This window comes from Scardinius erythrophthalmus (assembly GCF_964197995.2).
Source record: "Scardinius erythrophthalmus genome assembly, chromosome: 9".
NCBI lineage: Eukaryota > Metazoa > Chordata > Actinopteri > Cypriniformes > Leuciscidae > Scardinius > Scardinius erythrophthalmus.
This window is the reverse complement of record NC_138229.1, coordinates 20058567-20082485: the sequence shown is the minus strand read 5'-3', so window position 1 is coordinate 20082485 and position 23919 is coordinate 20058567. Positions and strand designations below refer to the sequence as shown.

The 23919-nt window shown below is 37.6% G+C and overlaps 1 protein-coding gene across 1 annotated transcript in view; it reads right to left on the bottom strand.

The window, feature by feature from the left end:
• The window catches only part of cdh6 (cadherin 6), a 31689-nt gene extending 8264 nt beyond the window's left edge, over positions 1-23425 (bottom strand). Inside the window, exons 1-9 of the mRNA XM_081374369.1 lie at positions 23298-23425; positions 10661-10997; positions 6569-6863; positions 5873-5992; positions 4381-4554; positions 3534-3721; positions 3093-3343; positions 1395-1531; positions 1017-1138 (exon numbers count right to left, since the gene is read on the bottom strand). Of these exons, the coding sequence (XP_081230495.1) occupies positions 1017-1138; positions 1395-1531; positions 3093-3343; positions 3534-3721; positions 4381-4554; positions 5873-5992; positions 6569-6863; positions 10661-10873 (1500 nt within the window). The 5' untranslated portion in view covers positions 10874-10997; positions 23298-23425. The remainder of the gene's footprint in view (positions 1-1016; positions 1139-1394; positions 1532-3092; positions 3344-3533; positions 3722-4380; positions 4555-5872; positions 5993-6568; positions 6864-10660; positions 10998-23297) is intronic.
• Between the last annotated feature and the right edge of the window lie 494 nt (positions 23426-23919).

Below are 23919 nucleotides of genomic sequence, written 5' to 3'. Positions count from 1 at the left end.
GCACTGGCAACACGCTGTGACAAAAATGTAATCATCCATTGTGTGCTTCATGATTTTTTTCTCTACCAGGCTTACGCACTGGCCAGATTTCTTGCTTGCGTGTTGCTGGCTGGCTTCCCTTTCCTCTGGGCTTTACTTCAGTCTGTTAGAATATAACTGCTGAATCAAAATCCCAGCCTTATCTCACACTGCCGTCGCTGAAATATAGCTAATAAACACAATACTAGTTAATGATTGTTTGGTTTAATCTTACAAGTAACAGAATTGCCACAGTCTCTTTTACCTAAAGTCTCTTTTATTGTACCTAAATGTAATTAAATTGAATTATTACAATTATTATAACATTTGTATAGATGTAGTTGATAGTATATGCACTTTACCTAAAAAAATAAATAAATTGTGAAATAATTTGTGTAAAATAAATAGTTAAATTGTTCTTGCTTTGTATATAAACCTCACTAAATTGTATTGCTTAAAATAGGGGGAAAAATGCAAGACGTCTATAGTATTTTATGTAATTTTGCTTCTCAAGTAAAATGAGAAAGATGAAAAGTAAAGTCTTGGTTCTTTTTGTTTCCAAAAACTAAACCATGGCAAACGCCAGGTTGAACAATTCTGCCAGGCGCTGAGGTGGGCGGGTCAGTGAGGTGGGTGATGACGGACAACGAGGGATACAAGAAGAGTCAGGAAATGGAGGAGAGGTGGACAGTTATTATGAAGTGACTGTGATATGTGACAGCCCCTGTCATCCACCATGACACATAATCTCATCAAGCCTGACAGAAAAAGGCTCTGCCGTCTAATCCATGAAGGAGAAATACTCATCACTGATCTCTATCTCGCTCTGGAGGTGTGAGTTCTGTAGAGGTCACACACTGTTTAACAGACGCCCCTGCTTTAAATCAACACATCCATCCACTGGCCGAACAGGAGAAGTGGACTTATTCCTCCTTATCTTACATCGAAATTGACAATGTGGCAGATAAATGGGAAACGTATACTAAAATGCTCTTTACCTGTCCGACTTTGGCGTTTTCACAGACGAAGGTCTCGTAGAAGGATGCCAGAATAGGGGGGTTATCGTTGACATCCAGTATGCGGATGTACACAGGCACTCGGCTGGTCTGCTCTGGGTTGTCTAAGTGTCGTTAAAAAGATGTGGCAGATGATGGTTGACTACTTGAGATGATAGAAGCTCACATTATTGGAGCCACGGAAGGAAACTGGATTTCTAATTTAAAAAAGTAAACTAATATATTTAGTCAATATAAGCTGTCATGGTAAATGAAAATGCGGAAATCTTACTGGAGAAATTTAATGCTGGATGACTTGAACTTAACAACCTAAATTCATTCCAAATGAACTGCGGCTGTGAGCCGCATGGAGTTACTTACTGAACTCGGTTGCGATCACTGAAATGTTGTGCCAAGCGAATTCCTCTCGGTCCAGAGGCCTCTGCAGGAATATAGATCCATTCCCAGCATAGACACCAAAAACCCGGTCCACATTTGTGTGCCGATCAATCGAATACCTGCAAGTCAAACCATTCAGCTCAATTGTCACCAGTTCCAATGTGTTTGCGACAGTGTTCTTTTCAAAATAGTGTAGAGCAGTTAAACTATGATGTGACCTGTGACAAATCGGTTTGGCTCAATTATGCTCAGAGAAAATGGAGTGTGAAAATCATTAAAAATTCTGGGAAAAATGCAAGACTGTCAGTGTTGTCATAATCATCGTTTTGTAGGGAAGAATAATAAGATCCCCACTCCTCCCATACTTGTCCCTTTCATTCTCATATGTAGCATTGGAAAGTCCAATTTATCCTAGTGAGAGTATCAGTAATTGAAACTATTTGATCTGAGTCCCTGTGCAAAAATCCTTGGTGGCATTTTAGGTCTTCTTTATTTTATTTCAACAAAAATATTTAGTTAAATATAGATTTTAGTTGTAATTAGTTTAAATTGATCAGTTTAAGTAAAAATCTTTCAGCCTAGTTGAGTTTCCACTGTCATAGAAAACCTGGAAATGCCAAGGAATTTTTAAATGGTGTTTTCCAGGCCTGGAAAGCCATCAAAAATCATTACAAAAGTATTCAAAATAAAAAGTCATAGAAATCTCTATAGTGACAGTAAAACTTAATTGACGTTTGCCAGAAAAATACATATACATATACATATACATTTCAAAAGATATTGCACCATCTTTTTCTGTAGTGAGCTCTTTTTGTTAGTATCTTGTAAAGTAAACTACTTTTTTCAAAAGAGTGCATTTACTAGTTTGACTACTTTAAATTCTAATTTAGCCTGTAACTTGGCAAAACAGCTTCCCCAACACTGGTTTACAAAACCGTTAAGACAACTGAACCTTTAGAGCAGAAGACACTTGAGGATGCTTGATGCACACCACAGCTATAACTGCATGAAATCCCAGTGCCCTGAGCCCACACATGCCCAGTTCCCATTTGTTCTTCTTTCACCAGAAGATCACAATATTGCCCTTTCAAATGTAATCAATCAGTGGGATTGTTCAATTTCCTAATTAGCCTCCTGATGTTCAGAGCGACAGTGTTGCCCGTGCTTCAGATGTCCCTGATAATTACCAGCCCTGAAGTCCTGTCCTCTGCTGCAGAGGGCTTCTTAATTGCGCTTCCATTCTGCATTCTTATTTACTGTGTTCTCCGGAGGGAAAAACATCCATTTATTGTCCTCCTGAGCCTTCTGCATCAGATTTATCATTAGGGCGCTTTGGACAGTGATAATATCCTCATTTATTCTCATAATTGTAGTTTATTACAATTATCTCATAAAAATGCTGCGACTGAAGGACCTCTTGAATTAAATGTGAATTTAATAAACATGCTCCGAGGAAGCAGTCCATCTAAACTCATATTGCTATAGCTTCAGACAGATTATTCAGGGTTTTGCAGATATCAAAAGGTCAAGGGAAGAAACAGGCAGGGGTTTAAGAGGCTTGCAAGCTACTGTCAGGCTATTGTGTGTTGGGCAATGTGCATTTAAAGAGATTTATGGTGATCTTGTAAATCTAGATGATGAAAACAATGTGATGGGATGATATTAATGCAAAGCCCTTACTTGACCGGACTGCTGCGTATGTCAGGATCCATGGCACTGACCGATCCTATCACTGTGCCCACAGCCGCGTCCTCTTTCACCTCAAAAATATAGCTGATTTTCTCAAATTGTGGGGGCTCATCCACATCCTCAATGCTGACCCTGACAGTTGCCATGTCCTTAGCGTCCAGGCTCAGAAAGCGTGGGTCTGGATGTGTGTTTTGGACCTTGATCTGAAGCAAGTATGATTTCTTCTTCTCATAGTCCAGAGGCTGCAACGGAAACACATTCACAGGAATAAACAACCCACTCCGAGTTTAATTTTCATCCCTCATTCCCATTTTATTCACAAACCATCAAGTGCAACTCTTTTAATCTAAAAAAAAAAAACAAGCTTCTTAAACTTGCATGAGTGAAAATTCTGTTTTCAAACTCAAAGCACGAAAGAAAGTTTCTTTGTACCTTCTTTACGCTAAGTATGCCTTCTTGGGTGTTCCTGTCAGTGCTGATGTCGAACACATCCAGACCGTCTCCACCAACAACGGTGTAGTCCATCTCTGCATTTCTGCCGACGTCAGCATCCACAGCCTCGATCCTGCCAACTGATGATCCTACGCTGGTGAGCTCTGGAACACTGAACTGATATATACCTGGGGAACATAATGTTAATGTCAGGGTTTGTGCTTGAATCCGTGAATTCTCTTGAGAGAGGATCTACACTGTATAGTGCAACAAGAGACCATTTACTTGTTCAAGAGAACATAAAAGAAGAGTTTGGAGGAACAAATCTCATTTGACCATTTGCATTTGTAAATCTACATATCCGATCCCTGTATCTAACACTGTAGCCAATTAAAGTGCTTTTTAAAGCTTTTTCACCTACTCTTGGTGTTCTCTTTACTGTAAAAAATGGCCGATATTGTGCTGCCCGCAGAAAATCCGCTTTGTGCTGATAGCCTGCATTCCAGAAATTCCAAGCATTTTCTATTTGCATGCAGGCTAAAAGAATAGATTATTTTAAGAGAAACACAAAAGAGTAAGTGAACTGAGCCCACTCTGTCCATTTAATCAGGATTAACACACACGCAGTTGGTAAAGCTTTACCAATAACCGTTTTCCTTCCCACAATGACAAAAAATTGTTTTTTTGTCTTTGTTTTGTTTTTTAAAATTGTGTATTATATTTGCTGTTTATTCCAAATACAAGACTCATACAAATGAAAAGAATCATTGGAATTATGTTTTGTGCAAACATCAATTTGTTGATATTTACGAATTTACATATATATTTGCTATCTATGCATGCTTACTCTGTGTGAAATGAGGGGGGTTGTCGTTGACATCGGTGAGGCTTATGTTTACTGTGGTGATGCCTGTTAAGCCCCCCTTCTGGCCGGCCATGTCTTTGGCTTCGATCACCACCTGGTAGTGCTCCCTCTGCTCTCTGTCCATATCGGAAGGTCCCAAAGCTGTCCGGATTATACCTGAGGTAAAGATGACTTAGTTTGTTAACATCCAATCCAGCCCAGTTCCTTACTCTAGGAGATGGACGACACCAGACCGCAGTTGCAGCTGAGTCTTTGTTGTGTTTGAACAGTGCAGAACTAATTGCGTACATGCACTGAGACTGACATTTTGCCGCAGAGATTATTACGGGCAGCAGCTGCTGATTGAGAGATCGCTGCAGGTTCTGAAGAAACAAGACCTTGGATTATTAAAACCGGTGTTTTACAAGCTAAACCAATTTGGTGACAAGCTATTTCAGAGTAAGACACTGTTGGATTTGCTTGACAGTGTTGGACCAGTAATTTTTTTGCAATAATTATTTTAGATTCACAGTAAGAATTCTAAAATAATACAAGACATAATGTACAAGTTGGATTGAATTCTTGAATTGAAATTGAAATAAATAAACTAATAAAAAAAAAATGAAACAGCAAGTAATCATAATTCAATTTTATCATATATATATGTATATATATATATATATATATATATTTTTTTTTTATTGTCTTCACAATGACTTTTTGTCTTCATACTGACTTTTTTATTGTCTTCATAATCTTTAATCAATGTAACAACTTTTCCTCTGATGTCAGTTAGGAAATGCAAGCTACTGGATAATGTTAACCAATAGCCAAATAGCTTTAATGGGATTGATTAGCAAACTTACTTTCTGATATGTAACGCCCACTTTTAATGACCCAATTAATTTTGTGTTGGATAAAATCAAGTCCCATCCTACATTCTTTCTCATTGAACATCCTGTTATATCACATTACAGAAGTAAAATGGCTTGCAAACAGTGATTCACGTTGACTTTGAACATAAGTATGCCTGATGTCCCGGTTAGATCCAAAAAAGGCAAAAGACAAATCCAGTAATTCACGTAAAGAAGAATCCAAGCCCTGCTGCTTCTTTGAATGGCACAAATGTTCTCAGATTAACCCCCAACTCTAATGAATATCCCTTTTTTTCAGTCTTAGGATTTCATGTGCTCATGGACATCATCGTTCGTGTCCCATCTGGGCTAAAGCATATCAGTGTTAAGCTGGACACTAATCTGCCATGGGAGCTTTTGTGTTTCTATTTCTCTTTTGTTTAAACAAAGACCTCTGCGGGAAATGTTCCAGGGCACACATTAGCAATGATTAAACTCGCTGGGCGAATTTTCCCGGCTAAATTGCTTGAACGACAGAGCTGCAGTGCAACCCTTGCCCCATTTCAAATCATACAGATACACATTCTCTCTTTCTATTTCGCCATTTCTGTCTATTATATAACAGTTCAACATGGACTGACCTGTGTTTGGCTCTACTGAGAAATACGGATGACCCTGGCTGATGCTGTAGGCTAGCTTTGCACTGTAGCCAAACATTTCATCGTCTGCATCCTGGGCGGTAACTTGAGTGACATAGGTGCCTGAAAAACAAGAAATTAGAGTTCACCTATAGTCATTATGTACTTGCTCTCATGATGTTTGTTATGACTTTCGTTCTTCAGTGAAAAGCATAAAGGAGGAAATGACTAAGGAATTGAATTTCTGAATGATTCACTCACGAATCTGTCTGTTTTTGTTCTCAAGTTCAACTTACTGATTCAGTGATCCAGTTTCAGCAATTAATAGTTCTCCAGGGGAAGATTATCAGTGAATAAAGACTAAAATGACTAAATTTGGATCCTTTTTTAAAGCTTGAAAGCTCTATAAACCATTTAGTAAACTGCATGGAAAATAGTGACCTGCACATTCTTCAAAATATCTCATTGTGTTATCTCAGTATTCATAGAAGAATGAAACTCATACAGATTTGGAACCAGATGCAGGAGAGTAAATAATAAGACTCAAAAAGTGAAAGACTTCCTAATCATTTAAGTTACAATTGTTTTATATTGCTATACTAAGCAATAGATTGTTTTGTAATATTTCTACAATATTGATATACTTCATATGCACCTACAAGACTTTCAGTGGTTGTTTTTGAAGCTGCCGAATCTTACCAATGTGTGACCTCTCAGGTACGGACGCTGTATAAACCTCCTTGTCAAACTTGGGCTCATTGTCATTGATGTCGTGTAGTTTCACAATAAACTCGGTCTCTGGCTCCAGTGGGACGCCGGTCTTCTTGTTGACAGCCTGAGCTCGGAGCGAGTAGAGAGGTTTCTCCTCTCTGTCCAGGCTCCTGGTAGCATGCAGATCTCCTGAGTTGGCATCTATCACAAAGATCGTCCCCGCACCTTCACCTGAGAGAACGTACATCACTGTGCCGTCTCCTTTATCCATATCTGAGTGAAGCTGTTGAGAGGAAGCAATTCAAGCATTTCATCAGCACCTCCGCTCATTCTGCCGTTGATATGGCTCATGAATATGTATTGCATTCGATATCCTGAATGTATTCAATGTCCGTTGATTTTGAAGGAATAAAACAATAACGAAATACTACAGGGGGAATGTAGCAATAGACAGGTACTCCATGGCAAATATGTGAAAATGAGTCCTTGTGGAATTGAATTCTGATGGCATATCAGATGAAAGTACAGCACCCTGAATATGCAATCAAGCTGAATGCCTGTCTATTATGAACAGTGACACTGCTGCATGGTGTATTTTGGTGCAACCACTTTTGTCAGATATTTATGAGGTAATCAAACTTTTTTACTTCTTGTCTCTATGTGTGTATAAAGCAGTTTTGAATTTGTGTTATTCACTATTGTTACACAAAATGATTAAATTGAGTGATAGGAACATCTCATTTTAGAGCTGAAGGTGGGATGTGATTAGCTTTGACAAATACATCTGATAGAGGAGTGAGAGAATGATTTGACACTTCTTTCCACTTGAATAAGCCGCTTTGTTACAGTAAAATAGGGTAGTAAAATACAAAAGACCATTCAAACACAATGGCTCTTATGCTCTACATGATTTTCCCTCTGAACATTATAGAAATGGCTGCTTCTACTCCACACACTGACTGCTACATGATCCAGGCACATAATGTCCATAACAACAAAGAGAGCTTTGTGAATTAAGCACTTGCAACATCTCACATGAATAATCCACTGGTTGGTGATCCTTTGCGAGGCTTTCGAGTCTCTGAACCAGTGGTTCTCAGACTTTTCAGGCCAAGTACCACCAGATCAAATCAGAACCACAGAGTTAATTCACTATAACGTTTATATTTAGATTCCACTATGTAAAGACCATTATCAGTTCCTTGACTGGCCTCATGCAGAACAGCCTCTACAAACACACAGCACAACATAACATGTTATTGCACTTGTTAATATATATATTTTACAATCAAATTCAAACTAATAAATATTCAATATTGTATAGCATACACTACTGTTTAGAGCAGGGGTGGGGAACCTTTTTCCTATCAAGGGCCATTTATAATTTTTTAACATTCTTTAAGGGCCATTGTAATGAGCAGGGGCGTTTCTAGGTTTTAAAAACATGGGGCTGAGCCCGAAACATCAGGGGGTGGGGGTGGGTAACAAGATAACATGATTCGATACAGAGAATAATGTATATTTTAGGCCTATATGCAGGGGACATACTGGTTAAAAAATTCAGTCCTGGCACTGTAGCCACACCAGCCCATATTACCACACAGACACACACATTCAAATGTGAGGTAGTTAGGGGGGTTCGGGGGCATGCTCCCCCGAGAAAATTTAGATTTCTCGGACCTACATATGTGCATTTTAAGGTGTTTGAAGGCCAACATTTTTTGATAACAATAGCTTTAAAAGCATGTCAGTAGGCAGTAGCATAAATTATCAAGCAGATAACAGATTCTTAAACAAGAGAATGAGGATAAATGTTGAAATGAATGATCCACACTACAAACTGGAAATGCAGAATGTTTCTGTTTATTGTTGACAATACACAATCACATATTCCAAACAGGAATGGCCTTAAATGAGAAATCTTTCAAGGATTATTTTGCATAGATGTAAACTTTTTAGCATTAAAGATTGGTTTCAGCAACTTGTTTCTTTCTTGAGTTAATCAATGTTTTTGGCACTATTAAATCAGTTCAATTAAATTTCAATTGTTCACTCATAAAGACAGTCACTTGTCACCACCTACTGGCTTAATGATGCAAGTTGCGCAAACACAGACAAGCGGAGTGATACAAACTGTGAAAAGGCTGATTCTGGTGAAATATTCGAACACATTCGACTCGAGGACCTTATATATATATATAGGCTACATATCAGAGTTAAATAGGAATACATTGTAATAATGTTAATCAGGCAGACTCAATCACACGACTGCGCAGAAATATTTAAGCTCATTATACAAAGGAAATAATAGGCTACAGATCTAGAAAAAATTGGGTTGCTTATAGTTAAAATATTTTTTTTAGTCGGCCACTCATTCCACTTGCTGTCGGCCACTTATTCCACTTTAATACGCAAATGACAAAACGAAAGTAAAAGCAGCAGCCCCTCGTGGACGACAACCACCCACACGCACACGCAACACACACACACACACACAACACACGCACACCACACACAGTAAAGTCCATGCCTGGTCCTCCGCTGTCTTCGTTCCGATCATGCGCCCCGAAGCTGATCAGTGAGAAACTTGAAACCGGTACGGCGCGCGCGTCTCCGAAGCTCATCCGTGTGAAACTTGCGGCGCGCAGGTGACTCATTAACTCTCGCGCTACTGGCCTCGCCCTGCTCTCACGGCTCGTGGACTCGTGCTGCTTGCCACTTTGCCTATTTTGTGTTTTCTATCACAGGAAACGTAATTGCTGAGATTTTTGTTTCTGAAGTTTTTTTTTTTTTTTTTTGGGGAGGAATTGACTCGCGGGCCGCATCAAACTGTTTTGCGGGCCGGTTACGGCCCGGGGCCCGGACGTTCCCCACCCCTGGTTTAGAGCTTTGGGGTTGGTAAGAGTTCACCAAAACTTTTTAAAAAATACAGTAAAAACAGTAATAGTGAAATATAATTACAACTTAAAATAACGGAATTTTCAGCAGTCATTACTTTAGTCTTCAGTTCCACAAGATCCTTTGAAAACAGCTTTATATTTTTGTGGAAACATGATACCATTTTTTCAGGAGTAGAAAAAACTGCATTACTTTGAAATATAAATCTTTTGTAAAATGTCTCTACTGTCACTTTTGATCAATTTAATCTGTACTTGCTGAGCAAAGGAATTATATAAAAATCTTACTAACCCCAAACCTTTGAATGATAGTGTATATTTAGGGATGCACAATATATCGGTACTACTGTATGTTTTTTTTTTTTTTTTGCAATTATTTTATGTAATTGTATATGTTAATTTCCCCTATTTTTACATTGATATTACATTTGCATCATCTAATCTTTAATAAATCTAATAATTTAATAACACTGTTTAATGTAATCTTATACATTTTTCATATTGTACATTATAAAGCATAAAATTGATTTTAGCTTTAAATCTTTTAATTTTTATTTATTTAGATATGGTAGTACAGAGCTTTAATATGGGCTATTTATCGGTTTTCAGCCATAAATGTAAACTACGATCCACTTATTAGTATCTTCAGATTTTTAACACTGGTGTGATATTTCATATAAATTTCAAACACTGCCACAATAATACGAATTGTCTTGGCTTTCATGTTCTGTTTGCAATAAATTCTTTTTTAAATGAACTTTTTAACGGATTAACAGGTTCATCTAACAACCTTATTTAGTGTAAATCCTGAGGTGTGTCGCCTACCACCTGATGGCCAAAGTTTGATATCTTCTGCAATAAGAAACAGTAGCATACTGTTATACATTTTTTTAATATTTGATCCTCTACAGCTCTGAGCTTCAGATGAAGTGTGAGGTACCAGGGAGGTCAGATTTCACCCAGCTCCTTATCTCAAATCCAGCAGGCTCTACGCTGGAGATCCCTACATATGACTTGGCCACAGTTTTGATCATTCAAATTTATTTATTGGTTTATTAACCTCAGAAGCCAGAATTAGAAGGAGTGATGAAACCAAATCTATCTCTGCAATCGACTCTATCAACATTACTCCAGCATTGCTCAGACCACATTTATACTCTGAAATAGAAACATGATCTCTTACCTTGCCAATATATTGGTGATCTGTTCCTGTGTATTCCTCTTGCAGAAAAAACTGTCTCCACATCCATCCTCTCTTTGAACGTCTGAGCAACTCTTTGTCTTGCGGTCCTTCAATTTCTTTGGTTTTCCTTCGAACCGGCTCTCTTGAAAGGGCAACTGCATTCACAGTTTTGTGTGCACATGCCCACAGAAGAAGTACAATCCAAGTCCTCATCTTTCCGGCTCTTAGGGTGTCTTACAGGGGGATAATGATCCTATCTGCCAAAGTTACAGAGCTCTGCAGTGCAGGCGGCAGCCACCCTCATAGTCCTTCCTGCTGCCAGCGAGCCACACAGTACCTGCAATAAGAGATAGAAACTAATTGAAAAACAATCAGTTACTGGGCAAAGTCTCAGAGTGTTATCCTAGGGCTGCTGGGAATGCTTCCCTTCCTAATTAAAGGCAACTTCAGCTCCTGTATCATATGACAGCCATCCCCTTATTAAAGATATCTTTGAAACATTCTCCATAAGATACCAGTTCCACTGCAAGTCTTGTAGCCGATGCTCTGATATCTATATAATTGGCGTCCCACATTCACAAAGTATAAAAGCAGAGGCCATTCGAAGGGCTGCAGCCATCACGATAAAAGGCAGAAAGGCTTTTTTCCCCACCTAGCCATTAACCCCCGACTTTTAAAATACTGCAAAGCAGGCCAATGGGCGAGATCTCACAAATCTGTAATCAATGAATCAATACGCATGCTCTCTAAATGCCCTGCTTTAAAGATCTAACCACTCACAGCGCTATTAATTCAGAGTTTCTTTGAAAAAACAACAACAACCAATGCGTGTTGGGTTTTATCAGCATGCATGGTCACAATAGCCTGCTGGCTCTGAACTGACCTGCTGGAATGACAGTCTGATAGACAAAAGCTTCCTGCCACCACATAATAATCAGCAATCAGCACGTTTCCTGTTTCCACATCAATCTGAGGCTTTGTCTGCGACTGAACGCATGCCCTCGCTCCCTCTCGCACTTTATCAAGCAGATTGCAAATGTGATTGCGCAAAGTGGTGAAGGGGAGACGTGGGCCTCTCAATGAATCGCATTTAAGTACCTCTGCTTTTTTGATTTACAATATTGCTTGCGACATTGGCGCACCTCTCTCCGTCAGTGTAAAAATGCATCAGGTCAACATCACCCTTCATCCAGGAAGAGCGACGGCTGAGGGCCAGCGATTCAGATGGAAATGCACAATTGCGATGCCGAATTGACTTTCATAGTTCCGTGTATGACTTAAATGGTGCAGCTATTCCCCTAATAACATTTTCCATTAGCTCCATTATGTTCTGCTTTATGAATTGGCCTAATTGAATTAGGTAACAATAGATAGCACAGGATATTGATTTACTGTCAAAGTCAATGAGCTAGAAATTATTATGGGGGCTCTACGTATGTATAAACATACTGTATGTGTGTGCATGATTCTATGTGTGCATTTCAGTACAAACAGGGAAGCAAAATGGGAGATGCGGGCCCTGTTATGTCCAACAATTGTAGTTTACGGATGCTGCTCTTTAATGAATTGCAGCCACCCAAAACTCCTGGGCAAAGAGAACGGGCTCCTGGAGCACATTAGTCAAACTCAGGCAGCCATTTTGCTCAGCTCTGTGACCTGGCAAATCCCTTGACACAGTCCTGCCGGGGGAACTCAGCTGGATCTAAAGCGGTTTTGTTACATGGTGTGTCAGACTGAACAGACACAGTTTCCAGCACAAAATGTCTGCTCGTTCATTTACAAGTCCATCCTGCTGGGAGGGAGATGGATAGTGAAGGATGAAAATTCCCCTGCTGTCTTTAAATATAAGCACAAACCTAAGACAACTCAATGGGACACTATGGTTTCACATAGTGTCTCTCGCAGCATTTCATTTTACAGCCTCACCAATGTGTCATTTGATACATGCTGATCCACATCACTACAGACTCTTTATATCAGTCTTATACTGTGAAAGTCATGATTGAGTTCCTAAAAAAAAGAATACACACAAAAATGAAAAAATCTGTCATCATCGTTCCAAACCAAGGTCATAATCGTAAACTAAAAAAAGAAGACAAAATAACATTACTGGGAAAAAATATATTTTCATGATTCTAAACCTAACTAAAATAAAATAAAAATTATAATGTCTAAATAATATTTTATATAAAATAATAATTTTTAATTATAATTATAAATATAATTTTTTTTGCACCATATCCTTAAACCCGCCATTGCCATTACGTAAAAGTGTCACTAGAGGGTTATAATACATATGACTATTAACCTCATCCTGTAAGATTTTTTTTATTTATTTAAATTTAATAAGATCTTTGCTTAATTTGTTTGCATTGGAGCGACTTCCAATTTCCAATTTAAAATTAAAAAAAGGGGTAACATGTTAGTGTTTTATGTTTTTTATGATTTTAATGGATTTAGAAAACTTTATGTTGGTTGCCCCTGGTTATTTTATCATCATTATTATTATTATTATTATTACTACATGACTATTGAAGCCCAAATAATACGATAATATATTATTTTGGTAAACTAACAATTAACTTAAAGCTGTAGTATGCAATGTTTGTATCACTAGCATCACTAAATCGAACTGCAAAAATAATAACAGTTTATCCAAACGCTCCCCCTGTCAGCGATTGGTCGCAAACCAAACAGTCCCGCCCCAAACTCACCCCATTGGTTAAGGCAATGTTGCAGTGTCAAACTGGTGTGGAATCTCAAACAACCAGATGCAACCAGTTCAACTTCACACTTTTCTAAAAAATTAGCCCACATGGAATAAATGACACACATCACCTTTAAACTGACTCCGTTACACTAGCATGTTTACATTTTTCATGTTTCAATTAATGCACAATAAAGAAATTAACTCTCAGGGTGCCTGCCATAAACTGCGCCACGGTTGTCTGCTATCCAAAACACAGACAAAACAAATTAACCTCAACAGCACCTCACTCGCGTGTCCCTGAACGTAATCTGCTTTTGTTTTTAGATCAGACAATTTACCATGCAGTCTGACCTTGAGACATCACATGTCCTATTTGTATTCTTTTTTATATATATTTCTCTCAAAGACACAGTACCCTCAGAGGCCCTTTGGGAACGTGAGCGAAGTGGGGGCTGACAGGTGAGGGTCTGAGGGAGGAAGAGGAAGACCGGCGACACCTGTGGAGGACGCGGGGAGTCGGTCAGTCGGCAGGAAGTGCCAGAGAGAAGGAAAGAGAGAGAGAGAGGCGGGGGCCCTCGCACGGCCCTCGCTGAAAGCTCTGCCACGCTGCAGACAGCCACAGCAGCCCTGATAAGTCCCACAGGGGCAATTAGGAGTGAGAGAAGGAGAATGTCAGCCACGGGCAGCGAGAAGGGAGGCGACAGGTAACAATTCTTGCTGCAGGAACACAGACCAGCAGAGCAGAGAGAAACAGAGCTAGCTAATGCCACACACTGTCTCCAGGCTCTCTATTAAAATGAATAAGTCACCGGACCACCAGCCATTAACTAGAAGGACTAGACGTCACGTTTTTTAAATAGGTCATTCTTGTTTGCATAGCCAAGGTATATGATATAGCGTCTCATGATAGCGATAGCATAAATGTTTGATTTCTCTGAGCTGTGCGAATCTGTTTTTTTTTTTGTTTTTTTTTGTGGCCTCTGCAAAGAAATTCTCACGTACCTTCTGGCTACATCACATCTTAGTGAAAACACCAAGAGAAAACTCTCTAGCTAGTACTCATCTCTCTCGAGCAAATGGTAGGAGACATGTGCCATGTTTGATTGTGGTTCTCTTCCTACCACTGAGCTACAGTGCATGAGAGGCAAAGTCGAGATCAGGTGAACACAAATTCAGTCAGGGTGGCACACTTAAACAGATTCGAGCTCCTCTTCGGTCCGCTTGGTGCACTTGCCTGCCAAGCAGCGTATCCGTGTCATTCCCCAGGGCATAGCGGGTAATCAATATATATTGATTTGTCTGTTTGGGGGGAAAGGGCTGTCTAGACAGCCTTTTCGAATGCTAAGGTATCACTTATCCTGCAACACTCTAGCTCGGCTGTAAGCGATGATTGATTTATTCATTTTAGACATACGTTTTTTTCCCCATATCTGACCTACCCTACATTTGCCAGGGCTATTTATACACATCACTTGAGGTTTAAATGCAATAACACGTTTACCTGATGGCAAAAAGGCTAAGATGTGAAATAAATCAGTGATAGTAAGAAGATAAATATATAGCCTACTGTGGGACTGGAGTATCATACAACAGCACACAATCAACTGATATACTGGTTTTATGATCGATACTGATGGATTTTTTAATGTTAGGAATTAAGTATCCAAACAAAATTTGAAATAGCCTATTGTATTTCTGCTATTTGACGCAAATGAACTAAAACTACAACATATGCATTATTTTTTTTTATAATTATTATTATGATAAAAATATAATTCATATGATTTTGCCAATAATTATAACAATAATATTTTATTATTATCATCACTTTTATTTTCATTTTCATTTGCAATAAGAATTATTTTTATAAGAAAAATATAATGCATAGTATTTAACTATAATAATAAAAATAATTATTATTATTTGTATCACTGTTTTTATTTCCATTTTTATTTGCAATAATAATAATAATAAAATATAATGCACATTATTTAGCTATAACAATACAAAAATAATAATGATAAAAATTATTGTTATTATCATAATGAAAAAACTACATATTTAAAGTTTTTTTTTCCTTAAAAAAAAATTCTTCATGCCTTAAAATAGTTTGAATATAACTCTACACCCTTGCCTCATTTAGTATGCGAGTTTCTATGAATATGCAAATTAGCCAGGCCTCCACTCATACCAGCTCAGACATCCACTCATTGACGATCACACGCTGATGTGATTAGTTACAAGGTAGTTTGTGACGTCAGAAACACCAGCGATTTCAAAACGCGTTTTTGAGACTGTCTTTAGATCACTGCAGTTTTAAAGAGAAAATACTCAGCATTGGTGTTGACTTATGCATTCGCACATGGTTTGTCTTAAAGCATTTTAAAACGCCACATAGACATATAAACAACATTAACAGCTTGATTTTCACCACAGGGGGAATTTAAAGAACCCCCTAACATATTCATAAAAAGTATGAAATGTATGAATATCGTCCTAAACCGATTATCTCTAGTCTACACACACATAAAAGAAGTCACTTGATATAACAGCATATTGTAACATACTCCCGGCATGTGACAAGATTGTTGGAAGTGCTTAACCAACAGGGCTACCACACCATAGACTTAATCCTCAAGTCTCGACCCTACAAGACACAAGCGTCCCCCGAGCCTCCACCATAATCTCCCTGGAAACATGTGCACCCTAATCTGAACAGTAGGAGATAATGGATTCATATGTTGGAGGTCTTTTTTTGCTCAATGGGATGGCCATGTGCACACCAACACAATTAGTGTCAGGGAGCGCTGCCCGTACCAGATGGGTCCTCTTAATTACGTAACGAGAGAGGCCATAATGTGATCTGGAAGCAATGTTGTGCCACTGACTTAGAATCTGCTTTTCCTGGTCGGCCATAAAGACGGTGAAAGCGTGTGTTTTTGCTGCACAAATTGCCTGGAGCAGACCGTCCTGTGTGCTGAATTAAAGCAATTTAGCCAAACCTGCTAAAATCAAATGCACCTCAAATCCCCATTTAGCCGCATAACATTCATTTGCTCACGAGAGCGTCGCGTGATAGACTGCAGCTTGTCCTTCCTTTGTCAATTCGTGCAGACTGTTCAAATAGATAGCACAAAACACCTGTTGACCTTTGTGTCAGTGTGGCCCTGGCGTTTACAGTGGAGCTGGAAAGGTTTCCCTGTAATCCCATAACAGCATAGTGGGGTGTTTGTTTTAGGGTTCCCCTCATGAGGCAAAGGAGAAGCCGTGGGAACAGCAGTTTTACGGCGTGTGTAACGAACTCCGCGGGAGCCTACGAGACAGAAGCCTCCCTTCAGCATTGTGATTCAGCCCTGGAATGCAGCTCCCATTGCAATGCAAATGTATCCGCGTCTGGTTGTTTTGTGCGTGCGCGTTTACATGCGTGCTTGTTTACTTGTCACTTCCATGACTGACAAATGCGCAGATCACAAACATGGTGCTAATGGAGTTTTTGCAGAGGCTGTCAAAGTCAAACAGACTCTTTCTCGGATCATAGTTTATATTTATTGTGTGTTCTACCCTGAAGGCCCTTTTACAACTTGACAATGCCATTAACTCATCCTCAGACTCACAACATCTTGTAAGTGTGGCACCTTTACCTCGGTAAACACAAGAGACTTGTGTTTCAGACAGAATGAGACGTGGTTGTTTAACCCCCAGACTGTGTTCAATTTATGGCCGTGATTTTCATGAAGGTATCTAAATGGAACCGTTCCTGACTAGGTCGTAATTCATTGTGTTGTTTTATGCCTTTTACTCTAGCTTTGAGGAAAGAAGTTTCAAAGACAGGATTTTTACAATCAAGGTAACAATGCTTCCATTTCAAAAGGTCACAAGAAGTCATCGTGATTGCAATCACAACATACTCTGACATTTGATTCTGCATCTTTGTTGATATAGTTCAGGCCCCACACGACAAGGAAAGAAAAATATATATATATATATCAACAGAAATAATCAATAATGACATTTATTGACATTAACAAACGCAACAATACAATTGAAAATCTCAATGCTCTGTGACCACAAATAAATAAACCCAGTGACTGGCAACTGGAAAATTCTTTGAATTAAAAGCCACCATATACAGTATGCCGAAGGCAAGCAGAGAGCAAAGGTTAAAGGCTGTTGATTAAACTGACTTCTTTTCTTTTATACTTTCTTTCTTTGGACCAAGCTATGTAACGGTGGAAAAGCTGTACTCTGGCGGCCCTGGATTTGTCAACTGTTACGATAAGACTTATAAAATAAGATTTTTATGCTAGTATGGACAATAAACAATTATGGCTGATATTAAAATGCAACAATATACAATGTCTAGATAAGAAAAAAAAACATAATAATAATTGTTTTATTGCTAGGTTCTACAAGTGAATATATTAATATTGTATATTATAATTAATATGAAAAATGGATATACATTTTGGAAAATGCTAAATATTACATTTAACAGTAATTTTAAAGGTTAACTTTAAGTAAGTGCAAAGGTTATCTAAATGAAGAAATACGAGAAATTAGTATGCACAAATCCAATATCAACCAATTAAAAACAAACTGATAAGCCGATTATTTTTTATGTTATGGAACAATAAACAATAAATATTGGATATAAAAATTCTACAATAGTTTTTGTCTAAATTAATATATATATATATAATTTAAGTTAATTCATTAATATTGTGTATTACAATGAATATCATTTTTTTCATATACAATACATTTACAGATTTGTTAAAGACTACTTCAAGTGGCCAAAGGTAATGTATAAAAAAATAGGAGATGCACAATTAAATATCATGCACAATTTAACAACAAATTTAAAAAGTAACTGATAAGCTCATAATTTAAAAAAAACAAAAAAAAAAACAATTAGCCGATAACTGATGTAGGGGATTTTACTGCTACAGACCCAGATATGATGAAGGAAGACCAGGAGTCAGAGAATGCAATCTTCAAAAGAAGAGCTTGCAGTTTCATCAGCAAAAGCCAGCTTCAACACTCAGCAGGACCTTAGACATACAGTAGTTGTCTTGTACAGCTGTTATGAATCTTGGCTAATTTGGTTCTACCATCAAATTAATTAAATGCAAAGCAAATACATATTTATTATCTGGATGCCGAGCTAAATGAGCAAGCACTGTATTACTAAAATGGATCAGACCCTCAGTCACCTCTCTGATACCAAATACATATATTACCTGTAACACAAATACCAGAATTATATATATATATATATATATATATATATATATATATATATATATATATATATATATACACACATTTTTTTTTAAAACTATGATTTCCAATTCATTATTAAATACAAGAAAAGGAATTGTCAATCCACTCCTTTCACTGATTAGGGACAAAGATATTTGTGCATACCTACAAAAAAAAGTGTATTCTTCCAATAACAGATTGTACCTCATTTGCCATTAAATACATCAGCCATACAGTAATAGCTTGTATTTCTTGCTCTTTGCTCTTGGGGTCTGCATGTGCCCTTTCTGTGACCACACTCTGACTGTGTCGTCTTCCAGTTAATAACTATTTGCTTTTGGGCCATGCTGCTTGTATGACAGTTTGTTTTTTCAAGGGTAAATATATCAGTATTGCAGTTTCGGTGTGAGATGTCACCGGCAGAAAATATCCAGGCTAGATTGTCTGACCAATCTAGGTTTGAGACAACTGTGATTCCTCAACAGAATGGACATTTTCGGTGCTGGTGTACTGTAATTCATTTCACACATGTCCAGGGCAGGTTTGAAAATTGGAGAGCTGTAATACATTCTGCCTCATTCTGGACTGACTCGCGCGTAATAAGAGAAAGCAATCAATTGAAAGAACCATGACAACTGAAAAGAACATTAATGACATTAGGCCTATTATTGTGCCTGAAAGTGGACTACATGATTGGATGCTGCCTGCGCAGATAGCCCATTCTTGACAACTCAGCTCTGGTGAGTAATTAGGTGCCGCCACATTTTGTGGACACAGTTTCAACTTCCAAAGGGGGGAAGCTTCTCAGTTATGCAAATCTAGACTGTGTTACAAGCTATGCTGAAGGAGATATATCGCCACACAGTGAGCACTATAGAGTTCAATGGGGCTGAATTTCAAACACCAGCCACCAGATGATTAGCCACACGCAAATTTCCATGCACAAGGGACTTGTTCCCTCCTAGTGTAAAATGGCGAACCTATGGAGACAGTTAGGGATGTCTTGTATATGACTATAAAAAATTTAGATTGCGGACTCATGTTTCTCTGCATACATGGGTGGAGAACTCCGCTTCGACATGTACCAGCCAGAGCAGATTACATCAGCAGAGACAGCCGAGCAGAGCAAGTCACTGCGAACATGAATCAAGTCACTTCAAACACAAATAAAAAACTTTGAGGAGGATTTACGATTAAAGGATCTCCAGACTCGCAAAATCAAATTTGTGCTGAACTACTAATAACGCTTTATCAAAGCAACCATCTCTAAATCTTAACGCTGATGACTGAAGGATACATAAGCACCGCAAACGTTTAATTCAAAAAGTGTCCCACCCTTCTGATTAACCGTACACAGTACACACACTCAGAAGATCCAGAACTGAAGTTAAGCTAATTCACCAGGGTCACTGTGATTAAGATGGGGAGAGTCACAGGTCGCATTCAGAGCAGTCACGCGCTGACCGAATAAATCATCTTACATAAATGCAGGATCGCCAGCATGGTGTCTCTGTCATCTGCATTCTTATTACACACTGCACTCAGCACAAAGAAAGCAAGCGATCCTTATTTATTCTTAAGCACCAGCATGAATGGCAGAAATATTCATTGTGCATAGCAAATTCTGTTTCAAGTTTGTTTTTCATCATCAATGCTATTTTTTCCCTCAAAATTCCCTCCAACTCGCACTCTCTGTGATCTGCCCTGTCATCTTACACACTGACTGATGTGCTGAGTATCTATGGAGGACGTCCAGAGCTCTCATATCCTAATTTCCTATAGGGATATGTGGATGAAAGAAAATAACAACACCCTGCTGGAAGATGCAAACTTATTATCATAGACAAAAATGTTGAAGAATATTTTCCTTTGCGAGCCCATTTAAAGATTCACTTGAGACATGGTTTCAGTCGCCAGGCCCTCCGTTCCCATCCGTTCAAATTAGCAAACAACAAGAACAACAAGCCAGGAAACCGAAAACAGATAGTGGACGATGAATTGGTAAAGAAAATCAATCGCCTCGTATTGGACTAAAGCGGCTGTAGATAAACACTGTTCTATTGATTTTGGAAGTGTTCTACACATAAGAACAGCAATTTACCCATACCTTGGAAAAAAAGGCTTAAACTCCAAGTCATGCTTTTCTTGAGAATAGTGTTTTTTTTTTTAGTTTTTTTTTTAGTTCAATTGTCTGAAAGTATAATTTTTGTAGGTATTTATGTGGTATTCCATTATTGGGGTAAAAGCATGATGGAGGTTCATAAATCACTCTTGGGTGAAATTAATCATGTGCATGTGCTAATCAATGTTATCCTGCTTCATCTCCTGCGAGCAAACACAGCTTTTACTGGGCCATTGTCATGTCAGGTGACAGATAGCTCTGATCTAATTATCATACAGAGACTACTGAAACATTTGCATACAGGCTTCCTCACAATCTGAGAATGCAAAACTCTCAAACTATTAAGACTGTCAAAGTGTGAAACTTTTGATCAAAAAAGAAATTCTATTGTTTGTTAGAACATCATATTTTAAAATCTGTTTGTTTGAATGTAGCATGACCGCTATGACAATTGCCATTAAAATGCTTCTATTGTTTTTTAATAAATAAATAACCTCTCAGACAGACTCTCAGATTTAATTAAAATGGCCATGATAAAAACAACAACAACTAATATGCACTTGATTCTCCATCCAGTTGTAATGTGGCTTGTTGTCAAAGAATTTCAGCAAGTCAAAGGTCATATGGCCTTTTCTATCTTGTACAATTTGGCAATCTATATCTGAACCCAAACAGAATTGCAAGCATTTTCTAACCCTTTGATTATTAGGTGATATATTTCTCAATATGATTACATTCAAATGATATGTTTGTATTTTAAAAAGCTGTTGGATGTTGTAGGCTTTCCATTATCTCTTAAAAGACCCATGTTTGACATTAAAAAAAAATAAAAATAATAAAGGAGAACTTAAACTTGCATATCGTTTCATCCAGTATGCTATTAACTAACATCAACTTGAATAAACCCATAGCAGTTGCCTTATTATTTCTCAAAAATATTCTTAACATTAGAATTGTCATAAATAACCAGATCTGCTGTTTATTACGTACACTATATGGCCTAAAATCCAACCAAAGTATGAGTAAAACACCTTAGAAGCAACCACATCTTCTGAAGACCACAGTTGTTCAACCAGTATTTGCCAGATTTTTTACAGCGTGTCAAATCCGGCAATTTAATGGATTAAAAAATGCATTGCCGCAGTGACTGGAAAGTATAAATATTAATATATTTTTGTACAAATACAACTAAATTGTCAAAAAAAAAAAGACAAATTTTAGACATTTTTTTGCAACTACTGTGGTTCTTCCTCAGAATAAAATCTGAAGAAGTCCTTGAATTTATGAATAATTTATATAATATAGAACAACTTTAATCAATCCACCCAAAAATCTACAGGTGCCTGACATAAAAGGCCTTGAACAGTACTACAGTCTGAACATGTTCCCACACCTTTTGATCATTGAATTTCCATGACTTCTCCATTAATTTTTCAGTCATTCATAATTACTGGATGAGGATTTTAAAATAATTTTATAGAGATTGTACTCACAAAGCATAATGTCTAGCATATATATATATATATATATATATATATATATATATATATATATATATATATATATATATATATATATGACTTTTCAGATCTGGTAATCACAATTAAAAAAATAACTCAGTTTTAACAGGCCTGACACTGAAATACGATGAATGCTGGAACAGGTTTACAAATAAATACAATAAATACACTTATTGTTTGGTTGTTGTCACCTCTGCAAAAAAAAAAAAAAAAAAGGCTGGTTGAAACAAAAATAACCAATGACATTACTTTCTGCCATGCAACACAACAGATGGACAGTGAATAAACTGTACAACATGTCAACCCACTAAGACTGAAAAAAATTAAGTTTAATAGCTAAATTGTTAAGTAAAACCATCAGGTCACAATATGCAGTGATACATTCATTGCACCTTTCCCCACTTTGAATTGAATTACTTGTTAAGAAAATCAAGTTGAAACCATTAAAAAAAATATGAAAAAGTTATTATTTTGACAAGTTAAATGGACAGATGGAAACAAACATGACAACATTTTTACGGTAGGTTGTAGCTACAACTACAATAGTCCGAACTTTCCTCAAGAAATCATATTAACATTTTGCATTAAAATATTAAGTTGCGCATTTAAATAAAACAAGAGTAAATAAACAGCAGTTCCAAGAGGGTCCTCGCACCTGGGTGTTCGGGCCCTGACAACACTATCGCGTGCAGTAGCCTATTATATCTGGGCGTGTAAAACTAAAAACAGTACATTGGAAATACAATTAACAGGAAATAATATGGTAATAATATGTTTTGATGCTATGATACGTATCACGCTGCGATACAAATCACTTAAAAGTAGCTTAGTAGTTTGCAAAAAAAAAAAGTATCCCGGCAAATTTTGACAGCCATCATAATCATCCACGCGCATCCACGAAAGTCAGTCTACGGAATAAGCTAAGATCTAACTGTTGAGGTCACACGTTAAATGTTCAAAGCAGAGCCGTTACATTAAACGCAAAATGAGGTAAGTAGGCTACAGTTAATTTCCTCCACTCACCTCAGTGCTGAGGAGTCGACAGTAGTCCTGGTTTCGATGTGTATCCCCTGAGCGCTGTGAAGACACTACTGTGTGGACTGAGTCAGGACTGCCTGTGTCCCCTCCACTGTGCGGAGCATCTCTCTCTCTCTCTCTCTCTCTCTCTCTCTCTCTCTCTCTCTCTCTCTCTCTCTCTCTCTCTCTCGTGCGGTCTAAGCGACAGAGCCGCTGATTGGCTGTCACATAGCGCGGTGACTGAGAGGGATCATGAACATTAAGGGATGCGAAAGTAGTTTGGAAATTAAGCCTGCATTATTTGATATCGTCTCGTCTGTTTGGAGATTTGGGTCACTAGCTGCTATTACCTCTACTTTAATTCAGCTTATCATGAATCTATTTTTTTTTTTTGGCGTAGAGGAAAATTTTATTTTTATTTCTGAAATAAATTATGAAAGTTCATTGCGTTTACCTGGCTTTTAAATAGATATTTCTTAAAAAATGTAAAAAATGCAGATATATATATATATATATATATATATATATATATATATATATATATATATATATATAGCCTATATATATATAGCCTATATATATATATATATATATATATATATGTAATGTTATTTTAAACCTGACTTAT